The sequence below is a fragment of the Neovison vison genome, chromosome 13 (assembly GCF_020171115.1).
Source record: "Neovison vison isolate M4711 chromosome 13, ASM_NN_V1, whole genome shotgun sequence".
In the NCBI taxonomy this organism is placed as follows: Eukaryota; Metazoa; Chordata; class Mammalia; order Carnivora; family Mustelidae; genus Neogale; species Neogale vison.
The window spans coordinates 77,626,273-77,639,280 of record NC_058103.1 but is presented as its reverse complement, the minus strand read 5'-3'; the positions used below and the strand labels follow the sequence as shown (position 1 = coordinate 77,639,280).

General features: G+C 35.8%; 1 protein-coding gene across 2 annotated transcripts in view; it reads right to left on the bottom strand.

Annotated features, from left to right (window-relative positions):
* The window catches only part of TRPM7 (transient receptor potential cation channel subfamily M member 7), a 114,894-nt gene that overhangs the window by 6,546 nt on the left and 95,340 nt on the right, over positions 1–13,008 (bottom strand). For both annotated transcript variants that reach the window (XM_044229493.1, XM_044229494.1), the window contains 8 exons: positions 12,367–12,392; positions 10,008–10,058; positions 9,862–9,927; positions 9,005–9,288; positions 8,787–8,869; positions 8,297–8,502; positions 3,632–3,683; positions 3,419–3,525 (listed from right to left, as the gene is read on the bottom strand). In XM_044229493.1, the coding sequence (XP_044085428.1) occupies positions 3,419–3,525; positions 3,632–3,683; positions 8,297–8,502; positions 8,787–8,869; positions 9,005–9,288; positions 9,862–9,927; positions 10,008–10,058; positions 12,367–12,392 (875 nt within the window). The remainder of the gene's footprint in view (positions 1–3,418; positions 3,526–3,631; positions 3,684–8,296; positions 8,503–8,786; positions 8,870–9,004; positions 9,289–9,861; positions 9,928–10,007; positions 10,059–12,366; positions 12,393–13,008) is intronic.

Sequence of the window (13,008 nt, the reverse complement as noted above, 5' to 3'; positions counted from 1 at the left end):
AAACTGCCAAAATTGAAATCATACAAAAGCATGCTCTCATAATGGAATTAACAACAACAAAAAAGTCAACAACAGAAAGCTATCTGGAAAATTAACATATATTTGAGAGCTAAGGAAAACACTTCTAAATAGTCCCTAGGTCAGAAAATAAGGTCAAGAAAACTAAACATTTTATTTTATTTATTATTTTTAATTTTTTTAAAAAAGAAATATTTTAAATAAAACCAAAAATAAAACATACCAAAATTTATGGGATGCAGTCAGTTTAATGCCTAAAGAGAAATTTATAGCAGTAAATGTTTTCTTAGGAAAGGTCTCAAATCCCCCATTGATACAAATGTAGTAATCTGAAGGGGCACGTGCACCCCAATGGTTATAGCAGCAATGTTCACAATAGCCAAACTATGGAAAGGGCCCAGATGTCCATCAACAGATGAATGGATAAAGATCACACACACACACACACACACACACACACAGGAATAGTAGGTAGCCATCAAAAAATGAAATCTTGCCATTTGCATCAACATCGACAGAATTAGAGGGTATTATGCTAAAGGAAATAAGTCAATCAGAGAAAGATAATCATCATATGATCTCACTGATATGTGGAATTTGAGAAACAAGGCAGACAATCATAGGAGAAGAGAGGAAAAAATTAAACATGAAACCAGAGAGGGAGACAAACCATAAGAGACTCTTAATCTCAGGAAACAAATTGAGGGTTGCTGGACTGAAGGAGGGTGGAGGGATGGGGTGGCTGGGTGATGGACACTGGGGAGGGTATGTGCTGTCGTGAGCACTGTGTATTGTGTAAGACTGATGAATCATATACCTGTAGCCCTGAAACAAATAATACATTATGTCAATAAAAATAAATAAAGATTTTTTAAAAAGGTCTCAGGGTGCCTGGGTGGCTCAGTCGTTAAGCATCTGCCTTCAGCTCGGGTCATCATCCCAGGGTCCTGAGAGGAGCCGTGCGTCAGGTTTCCTGCTCAAGAGGAAATCTGTTGGGGATGCCTGGATGGCTCAGTTGTTTGGGCCGCTGCCTTCGGCTCAGGTCATGATCCCAGCATCCTGGGATCGAGTCCCACATCGGGCTCCTTGGTCAGTGGGAGCCTGCTTCTCTGTCTGCCTCTGCCTGCCACTCTGTCTGCCTGTGCTCACTCTGACAAATAAATAAATAAAATCTTAAAAAAAAAAAAAAAGAAAAAAAGAGGAAACCTGTTTCTCCCTCTCCCACTTCCCCTGCTGGTATTCCCCCTCTTGCTGTCTCTCTCTGTCAAATGAATAAATAAAATCTTTTCAAAAAATAAAAAATAAATAAAAAACCAAAAAAGGTCTTAAATCAATAATCTAAGCTTTTTTCCTTAACAAATGAGAGAAAGAACAAACTAGATGAAAGCCAGCAGAAAAGCAGAAATAATAAAGAGAATAAATCAGTAAAATTGAAAACAGAAAGTAGAGTAGAACAATGAAAAGTTCGTTCTTTCAAAGTATCAAAAAAATTGACACTGTAACCAGAATAACCAAGAAACAAAAAAGACAAATTACCATAATAACAGAGGATTCAAGAGACCCCAAACATTAAAAATATAAGATTAGTATATAAATAATCCTATGCCCATAAATTTGACAATTATATAAGCCAATTCCTTAAAAGACACAAACTACTAAAACTGACTAAAAAAAAAAATGGATAACCCGAATAGTCATATATCTGCCTAAAAAATTAAACTTATTTAAAACAATCTGACAAAGAACTTTACAATGAGATGGCTTCACCAGACAATTCTATCAAACATTTAAAAGGGGGAGAGTATACATTCTAAACAATCTACTCCCCACCACAAAAGAAGTATGAAAACTTCTAACTTATTTTTAAGGTCAGTATTATCCTGATACCAAAAGACAGTACAAGGTAAAAGAAACATAGAAGAATATTATTTATGCACAGATGAAAAAGCCTCAACAAAATACGAGCAAACAGAGTTCAACAATACATAAAAAAAGATAATATATCATGACAAAGCAGTTTGTCCTGAATGACTGGTTCAACATTTCAAAAATCAATGCAATACAATGTAATATTAACCTATTAAAGAAGAAAAAACAAATGACCATATAAATAGACGTCAAAAAAAGAAACCAAAAAAACCTGACAAAATTAAACACCATTCAGGATAAGCATTTTCCAGAAACAAGTAGAAGAAAATTTTCTCAACCTCATGAAGTACATCTACAAAACCCTTACAAGCTAACATCATGTTAATGGTGGAGGACTGAACACTTTCCCTTTAAGACTGGGAACAAAGCAGAGTCTACTTTCACTATTCCTATTCAACACTGTACTAGAATTCCTTGCCAGTGCAAAAAGTCAAGAAAAAGAAAAAAAAGGTATGTAGGTTGGAAAGGAAGTAATTTAACTGTCTCTACTATCTATACAGAAAATTTCAGGGAGTTTATAAAACAAAACAAAAACAACTCCTAGAATTAAGTGAGTTTAGAAAGGTTGCAGGATACAAGTCAATAAACAAAAAACAAACATAAAAATTAATGATATTTCTTGTATACTCATAATGAACAACTAAGAAGTTAAAAAACATACCATTTACATGCTTACTCTATGCCTGGCACTGTTCTAAATACTTCACAAATATCAACTCATTTAATCCTCAGACAAATAAGCAAACAAAAACTACACCTCTATAATATAGGTACTTTCTGGAACCATGTAGTTTGGTTTTAACTATTGCATTATTGGTCATAATGACAGGGACTTTAAAAAATACAACTCAAGGGTGAGTCCCAGAGACCTATAATTTTTAAGAAGTTCCACAAGGATGCTGATGCACACCACAGGGTGAGAACCATTGGTTTGTGCTCTAACTTAGATTCAATCGTAATTTATAATTCTTTAAATGTAAAAAATCACAATCCTGAGAGAATGTATCTGTTCCTGCTTCATAGACTACTCTTTCTCCAACTCTGCCAGGCTAACTTGAAAGTCCATTTAACCTTCAATTTTAGGCAATCTGTCAGTTCCCCAGGTAGGATTCCCCAACCTCTTAAGTTTGTGTTAAGTGATTTGCTTATCCGTTCTAGTTTTTCTGTTTGGCATTTATACAGTCCTATACCTCCCTATTAATCCTGTCAGTATTAAAGATTTGACTAAATTCCATAGAGGGCATTTGTCTGGTTCACTATTGTATTGTCAAATCTAGTACAATTCTTGGCATCCAACAGACACATAATCAATATGTATCAAATCAATGAACTTTGTATTTTTATAAGCAATTAAAGAAAGCATAGATCCATTTGTTAAATAATGTGTATTTGTGCCCTTGGTCTTATGAAGTATAGTAGTAACCAAATTTCCTAACAACTTATAAATTAGACTGGTTAAGAAAATGTTTACCTGGAAGTTTAAGCTTTCTACAACAAGAATTACAGTGATGTTTTGCTCTGAAGTTTTTTATTGCATCTTCACCTAGATTTGCTGGGCCAAAAACCATATCACAGGATCTGCAGAATTGGTAGTTTAAAAAAAAAAAAAAAAAAAAGGCAGTTGATGCAAACAAGTGTAGAATTTGAAATTATAAAGTATCTTAATGAAATTAAAATTTATTACCTCTTTTCTTCTGCTTTAATCACAGATGGATCAGTCAAATTTTCACCCACACCTTGATATGTATATATAAAAAAAAGACAATTTATATGATTGATATAAACACTGACATTTGCATAATGAAAAGTTATGAGATTTTACAGCATCAAACATATATGATGTTAAACTATTCAAGCCTGTAGTTTCTCTCTGTTATTTCATAATCTGACTTATGTCCTTAACACTGTACCAAAGACAAACAGTTCCTACACCAGGAATAGAGTTAATTGTCAGAGTTGGTCAATGGCATTTGCTTGTGATGCAAACAGGGACAAAGTTGCAAATAAACACCTATTTATGTTAAAAAAAAGGTCTACATGATCTCGAGACCCCACCTTTTTAAAGATTTATTTATTTGAGAGAGAGAGAGCAAGCAAATGCAAGCAGAGGGAGAGGGAGAGGAAGAGAATCCTCAGGCAGACTCCTCACTGAGCACAGAGCTGGATGCAGGGCTCGAACTCATGACCTGAGCTGAAATCAAGAGTCAGATTCTTAACTGAGTCACCCAGGTATGGCCCCATCCCTTTTTTCAATTTAGTTAGCAAAGAACAATTAGGTAATTTATAGGGCATTTTAAAATGTTTTGGATATTTAAAACTCATACATTAACACATGAATATATCTTCTTGCAAGATTCAGGTTACATGAAGAATAAGATTACAAACATCCTCCTTTACCTTCATCCTTTCCCAGCGGTATTAAAAGTGTAGTTAAATATTTTCAGTTTCTCTTATCTATTTATTCATATAAATAAAGACTATGTACTGACCTACAACTTATCAGACTGGCAAAGATTAAGAATATTCAATACTGGAGGGGCACCTGGGTAGTGCAGACAGCTAAGCATCCAGCTCTTGGTTTTAGCTTAGGTCCTGATCTCAGGATTGTGAGATCGAGCCCCCAGCCTGTTGGCTCCATGCTCAGTGCAGAGTCTGCTTGACTCTCTCCTCTTCCCACTACCCTTCCTCTCCACTCGCTCTCTCTCTCTCTCTCTCTCTCTCCAATAAATAAATAAATAAATAAATCCTTAAAAAAAAAAAAAGTCGTCTGTGGAGAAATGGGCACTCATATCAAGTCTTACATATGAATTCCAGAGCTCTTACCCTTTTAGAAAAGTAACTCAGCAGCAGCTATTAAAATTGCACTTATCTAGAGGCGCCTGGATGGCTCAGTTAATTAATTAGCCGTTTGCTTTTGGCTTAAGTCATGATCTCTGGCTCCGCTCCTAGGACTGAGTCCTGCATCAGGCTCCCTGTTCAGCAGGGAGTCTGCTTTTCCCTCTACCCTAGCCCCCTGCTCGTGCTCCGTCTCTCTCTCTCTCTCTCAAAAATAAATAGTTTTTAAAAATTGCACTCAACTCTTCTTACTAAGCCAATTCAAGAATCTATGTCATGGAAATAAAAGTAGTAGTCCATGAGTATGGTTGTTGCAGCATTGTTTGTAGTACCAAGAAACAAAACAAAACAAAAAAAGAGTTAATCATGTCACTCCTCTTTAAGTTATGCAGATATTAAAAGGAATAACTTAGATTTATCAGTAATGACCCAAAAGATACCCATGATATACTGTTAGGAAAAAAAAACAAAAACAAGTGAAATACACACACACACACAGAGACACACACATAGCATCATCCAAGTTGGAGGAAAATTACAACACAAAACAAAATGATTTAAAAATAAGGAAGAAAGGAGTGCCTGGGTAGCTCAGTCAGAAGTGTCCAACTCTTGATTTCAGCTCAGGTCATGATCTCAGGGTCGTGAGATTGAGCCCTGAGTTGGGGTCCACACTATGGAGCCTGCTGAAGATCCTTTCTCTCCCTCTGCCCCTCCCCACTTCCACTCTCTCTTAAGAAAAAGACAAAAAAATGGTAGGAAAAAAAAAGCCTCTGTGTATTTGTCTTCACAGAGGTAGAGAAAACAGTAAAGATGGAAAACTGATCTTTATGTATTTCTATAGTGCTTAACTTGTCTGTAGTAACTGTGTCAAATATTCCTAAGAAAAATGGCTCCAGGAACATATTAATGATGTAAAGAACAACACTTTGTTGTTATTGAAAAGAACTTTGCTTATTGAAAAGAACTTCCATCTTTTTATTTATTCAAAGTAAGCTCTACTCTCAACATGGGGCTTGAAATCATGATGCTGCAATCAAGAGTTGCCAAGTCCTAGGGTGCCTGGGTGGCTAAGTTGGTTAAGTGTCTGTCTTCAGTTCAGGTCATAATCTTGGGGGTCTGGAATGGAACTCTGTGTTGGGCTCCCTGCTTCCATTGCCTTCTGTCCCCTCCCCGCTTGTACACACACTCTCTCTCAAATTAATAAAATCTTTAAAAAAAAAAAAAAATGAGCTGCAAGTCCTACTAAATGACCCAGCCTGGCACACTAACTCTTATCTTTCAAATTAACTGTTTCAGACAAAATCAGTTTGGCTTTACCTCCTATGCATGTTTGAAGATAATTAAATGATACTTATTTAAGAATAAACTTTAAGGGGCGCCTAGGTGGCTCGGTGGGTTAAAGCCTCTGCTTTCAGCTCGGGTCGTGATCCCAGGGTCCTGGGATCGAGCCCCGCATTGGGCTCTCTGCTCAGTGGCGAGCCTGCTCCCTCCTCTCTCTCTGCCTGCCTCTCTGCCTACTTGTGATCTCTGTCTAATAAATAAAATCTTTAAAAGAATAAATAAACTTGAAGATCCTTTTTACTTAACTGGATTGACCCACCTAATAATATATACCAATTGTCACTATATATACTACTAAATCATTTATATAAAATGGTGATCTACTAAAAAAAGGATAGTTATTTTTACACAGATTTTCTTTCTTGAGCTTGAATCAATGCCATTTGCTTTTCAGCACAGTCCTTGATATTTGTGACTTATTGTCTATAATAAAAAAGCCATCAAGTGATAAACATTCTAAATAATCATCTTTGTGATTCTGAAATCTGGTCTGTGTTGACATTTGAAATTAAGGCTGCTCTTTAAGCAAAAACAAATTATGGAAGCTATCATGTGAAAGTACCACTCAGGCAGAGTTGGCAAATTACTCATAAAATTTTACCTTCCTTTGACCCTGTGGTGAAGCTTCAGACATTATTGTAAGCAAATTGGCCCTCTCCAAACCACAATTTCTGCTTTTTATCCCCTTTTACCAGTATGAGAGTCTGTCTGCAAAAACGGTTATGATCACTTTTTCCTTCTCTGTATACATGCTACTTTACTCAAGAAGTAGTATTTACTCAGAAGCCATTCACCACCTCTTGAATCTGAGTTATCCTTATCACCTGGACTATAAAATGCAGAGGAAGAGATCTGCACCAGTTCTGGACCTAGTCCTAAGGGTTACTGCCTTCTCTCTGGAGGAAGCTAGCTGCTATGTAAAAGTCTAACTACCTGAAACTACCATGCTATAAGAAAGTCCCCAGTTAAATAGCCACGGGGAGAGATCACATGGTGAACTGAGGGATTCAGATGTCAGTGAACAGAAACCTCAGACATTTGACTCCAGCAAGCTGTCCATGCTTACACTCTAACCACTGAAACCCTCTGAGAAAATAGCAGAGATAAGCCATCCTCACCATGTCCCATCCAAATTCCTGAACCAATGTAAGCAAATAAAATGGTTGTTTTAATCCACTAAGTATTTAGGTAGTTTAAGTCACAATAATATAGAACATAAACATCAGGAACAACAACAGATACACTTGTTACTGTTACAAAAAAAGTCTTTATAATTTTTTTTTTAAGATTTTATTTATTTATTTGACAGAGGTCACAAGTAGGCAGAGAGGCATGCAGAGAGAAGGAAGCAGGCTCCCTGCTGAGCAGAGAGCCCGATGTGGGGCTCTATCCCAGGACCCTGGGATCATGACCTGAGCCGAAGGCAGAGGCTTTAACCCACTGAGCCACCCAGGTGCCCCTATAATTATTTTTTAAAGATTTTATTTATTTGCTTGATAGACAGAGATTACAAGTTGGCAGAGAGGCAGGCAGGGAGAGAGGAGGAAGCAGGCTCCCTGCTGAGCAGAGAGCCCGAAGTGGGGCTCGATCCCAGGACCCTGAGACCATGACCTGAGCGGAAGGCAGAGACTTTAACCCACTGAGCCACCCAGGAGCCCCCTCTTTATAATTTTAAAAGACTGAAGTTATGGGGTGCCTGGTTGGCTCAAATGGTTAAGCATCTGCCTTTGGCTCAGATCATGATCCCAGGATCCTGGGATCGAGCCCTACACCAGGCTCTCTGCTCAGCAGGGGAAGGCTGTTTCTCCCTCTCCCTGCCCTACCCCTTGTTTGTGTTCTCTGTCAAATAAATAAATAAAATCTTAACAAAAAAATAAAAAGAAAGACTGGGGCTACATACACATCTAAGAGTAGAATAGTAGATTGCATATGTTTTTGCTTATCAAAACATCCGTATTACCTAAATAACAATTGAAATAACAAGATGCCACTATTCAGGGCCCTGATGGCTATATGCCATGGCTGTTACTCACTTTTTAGTAATAGCTTCATTACTGACCCATGGTTTTACCTGTCTAAAGTTAGTGGATTTCTGTTTATCATTCATAACATACGATTAGGTGAGAATCTACTGTACAATTTCACTTTAGCAATACTTTAATAAATTTACCTTGTAGATCAAGTACCAGTAACTCCCCTCTTGTATATTCATAAGTCCAGTGGCTAAAGGCTAGCATGATCTCTTCCAGTGTATTAGTTGGAATAATCTCATCACCATTATTATTGTTGTATTTTCTAAATTCTCCAGTCATACATTCTTCCACAGCAAACCACTGTCCTGCTGAATGGCAATACAGCAGGAAAACTTCAAGGAACCTGATAAAAAATAGTTAAATAGATTAGAAATTAATAGTTTTATAATTAATAAATTTCTAGCTATTTAAATTTAAGTAGCTTTAAATAATTTTAGTAGTTGAATTTTTAACTATATTTAACTAGTTTAACTATAATAGTTAATTAATAGTTAAATAAATTAGAACAAAATTATAATTGAGCTTTAAAATGGGTAAATAATTAAATATTCAGCATTAATAATGAAGGTCAAAAAGAATGCTACCCACATAAAACCAAAAGATGTTAAGAAATATTTCAAGATTTACCTTGGAGAATATGGTATGGATTTGGGTTTCATCTGGTTGAAGGCAAATGTGAGCTTCTGTGCTGCTCTCTGTTGCTGAATTTCCTACAGAACAACAACAACACACAAAAAACACCTTGTTGAACACTGGAACTAAGATCTTATTGGTTTAACAAACTTTAGAAGTGAAAAGATGAACCTCAAATAATGTTCCACTGTTACGCATTCACTAGCACTTACTCTGAGACAGAGATGCAGAACTGTATCTTCTTTATAAATACTTGACCATGTGTTAACCACCTCAGGAAGAAAAGATTTGATAATATAAAGATGACCCGATTTGAGGATATCATGTTCTGACCAGGTACACTGTACTTTGACAGCTCTCCGTAAACCGCCTCCCATCTCCTCTTTACTTAAAAACTCTATTTTGGCACAGAGGCCAAGCTGTGACCAAGAAGACATGCTGTTATTCAGTATACTGGGTGAACTTTCTTCCAAGCGATATACTGTGACAGGCTCACCTGCAAGATGAATGGACACATTCTGAGGTCAAATTATGACTCTCTTAAAATGACAAAGTGGACAAAAATTAGCAAGTTATCTTTTTTAAGATTAAGTAAGGAACAGAAAGTGAACTGGACAAAGTTGTTTGTCATTTTATAAAGGAAGTTTAAGGGCAACAAATTCTCAGAAATAAAGAATCTACTAATATCTCTAAAATTCATGTATATTTAGTAATGATAAATTTTTGAAATTATGAGCATTTTCAAGAAAAACTTTTTAAGAAAGCAAATGTTCCACAAACCCTGTGATGTCAAATTATCTATGCTTTCTTTACTAGACAATGGATTAAGAACCTTGCTGAATTAGAATACACTATTACTTCTGGATAAGCCAGAAACAGAGAAATCTAACAATTCTGATGACTCCTTCTTCTATTTAAAACATACTTGACTCTTGCTAATTAAAATTTATATGTAATTGATATTTAATGTGACCCTTCCATCATCACCCATGTTCTATACAATAGTTAAATATCACATTATTAATAAAAGGTTTATTTTCCCTTTCACTTCTTTACTTTTAGGATTTACCTCTTGGAGGCACAGGAGTAAATGGAATGCTCTGGGATAATCTCATCAAATTATTTCTTTCCACAGCTGCACAAAAATGAGAGAAAAATAATGAAATCCCTAAAAGCTCAAAATATTGTTCAAATTTTGTTTTTAATAGTACTGACCTGAGTAGTAGTAATTTGTATCCATAACTGGTTTAAATGGAGAAGCGAGACCTAAAATGGCAAATAAACAAATGGAACTCTTTTAAAAGTACTAATGTGGCATAAATTTTTGCTTATTCTCTTATAATCATCCTAAGTTCCTTCATGTAAGCTCTTTTCTCAAAAACAGAAAAAAACAGTAAAATATATTCATCGTATGTTTGCTATATTACTCTTTTTTTATTATGCCAGATTAGTCCTAACTGTGCACTGGGATACCTGAAAAGAAAAAAAGCACGTTTGATACTCTCCTGTCATAAACTGTATTCTTCCTATACTCCCCTGGTCAAAAAGAAAAATATCTTTTAGTTTTCAACTTTTAGGAGGAGGGGCCTATAGCCAAGAAACCAATTTAAGTGGGCTGACCATAAGAAGATGAACTCTGGAATATGAAACATACCCCAAAAACCCCTGCTCCATATTTAAATGTATTTGAGGACTTCACTTTTTAATCATAATACGGAGAATGGAGAATAAACTGAATCTGCTATGTGTTAAGTTTTTAGACTATAAATGAAAAAGAAAATACTGTCTTGCAAGAGAAGGAAGTCAGTCAACATTTTTAATACACGTAGTAACTATAAAATACACACATTATATATATAATATATACATATATATGGACTATAGCATATACACGTGTATATATGATGTATATATACTAATAGGACTTTAGAGGAGGGGTACCAAATGCCTCCTGCTTGAAAGAAGGTTGAAGAATGTCTCAGAAAAGAGAAGCGCAAAACGAGTGTAGTTTGGAAGGCAGTGGTGTGGTCACAGCAACATCTGCAAAGGCACGGAATTGTTAAAGCGCATGCTATACTTGAGAAACTGCAAGTTGTTTAGTATGACTAGAACAGCAGTTTTCAATACTAATTTTATATATGTTATATAATATATAAATTTATAATAAATATAAATCAGAATCACATGTGGGGCTTTTTCAATGTGCACCTGTCCAGATATTACTCCAAAATATTCTAATTCTGTAGTTATGTGTTGGCATTAAGTGATTCTCCACAAGTACCTGGATATGTAACCAAGACTACAGATTAATGAGCAAGAGTACTGGCATACCTACAGGAAATAAAGCTACAGAATCAGGGAATACCTAATTGTTAGGAATCAAATATGCCATGTTAAGGAAGGAATGACAGGGGGGAAATGTAAAGCAGAAGATATTCAGTCTGGTGGCAGCACAGAAGTCAGAATGCAAGGGAACCTGACTGGCACAACTCTTAAAAACCTACAGTGATGAGTATTAAGGAGGGCACGTATTGCATGGAGCATTGGGTGTTAAACGTAAACAACGAATCAGGGAAACTACATCAAAAACTAATGATGTACTGTATGGTGACTAATATAACATAGTTTAAAAAAGGAAAAAACCTACGTGGCACTATCTACTAAATGTGAACAAATATATACCCTACAACCTATGAAGTCCATTCCCAGGTACATGCCCAACAGAAAATACCTATGTTTACCAAACAACATGGATAAGAATGCTCACTATAGCACTATACATAATAATCATACAGTGGAAGCTACTAAAACACCCATCAAATAACAGAATGGATTTGTTCACACAAGGAAATACTATGTAGTAATGACAATGTACCAACTACCACTACACACAAAAATACTGATGAATCTCACAAACATGTGTTAGGAGGAAAAAGCCAGACAAAAAAGTACATGCTTTATGATTCCATAGACACAGACAAAAGTAATACACCGTGTTATTTAGGGTCAGAGGTTTCAGCAATAAGAGGACATGAGGAGCTGTTTTGTGATCTTGGTGCTAATTACATGGATATACTCACCTAGTGAGAATTCACGGGGGTGGAGGTTTATCTCTACTTTTTTGTATGCATGCTATACACTTCAGTAAAAGGTTTAAAAAAGGATGAAGGGGGTGAATGGAAAGCAGCAGTATGATGTATACTGGAAGATGGATTCTAGAGATATTTAAAAGGTGAGTACAAGGTCAAGGGGGTCAGGAATAACTCCTCCTTGGGTTTGACCCAACTGACTGAAAGAGTATCATTCACTAAAACAGGGACTACAACGGAAAGGGCAGACTATGTCACAGGGATGAAGGGGCATGGGGTGACAGTAAAGACATGGTAGCATTTACATGGAGAGTTCATGTATTTGTGAAGCTGCCAGAAGAAAAACTAGCTGAGGGAAGAAATTTTTACTACCTTGGCTCTTTCAAACATGAAGTCTAATGTTTCTTGGCTAGAATGAGGTATTTGCTATAACAGATCACATATAATCCTCATTTTTTCACATTAAATCTACTACATGGACTCACCATTTAATGTTCCTTCTTCAGTTGGCCTAAAGAAAACCAAAAATATAAGCTGTGACACAATTTTTGTTTTGGCTACCACAATTTTTTATTTTATAGTTATTATGATTATTTAATAGAATACTAATAGAGTAATTCTGAGATCCAAACTCACTTTTGTTTGAGTATATACCATTTCCCTCAAGCCAATGTCAAATTCATACACAGATATGAATGTCAATATACACATACTTTATCAACTTGTACCTCCAATTTATGCTTACATAAATATTATTAGTGGTTTGCTGCCAAACTGAAGGTTCCAATACTAATAAATTGCTCCATGACTTCTCTATTCATGAAGATTAAGAATGCCTTGAAATAACTCCAAAATTCTAAAAATACTTCGAACAGAACTGATGGGCAAAGAACTGAGAGAACAGCAAACAGCCATCATTTGGCATAGCTTAATTTATAATGTTGAAAAATTTTTTCCAGTATTGAATATATTTAGTTATAACAACATATACTGATACCAAGTAGAGGGTCTATTAATTCCATGAACTCCAGTGCAAATCAGACAGGTATAATAGAAAGGAGAATGTAATAAGAATCCAACAAATGGGTTAGACACTTAGCTCTCCCATCATACTGCTTTGAGGCCTT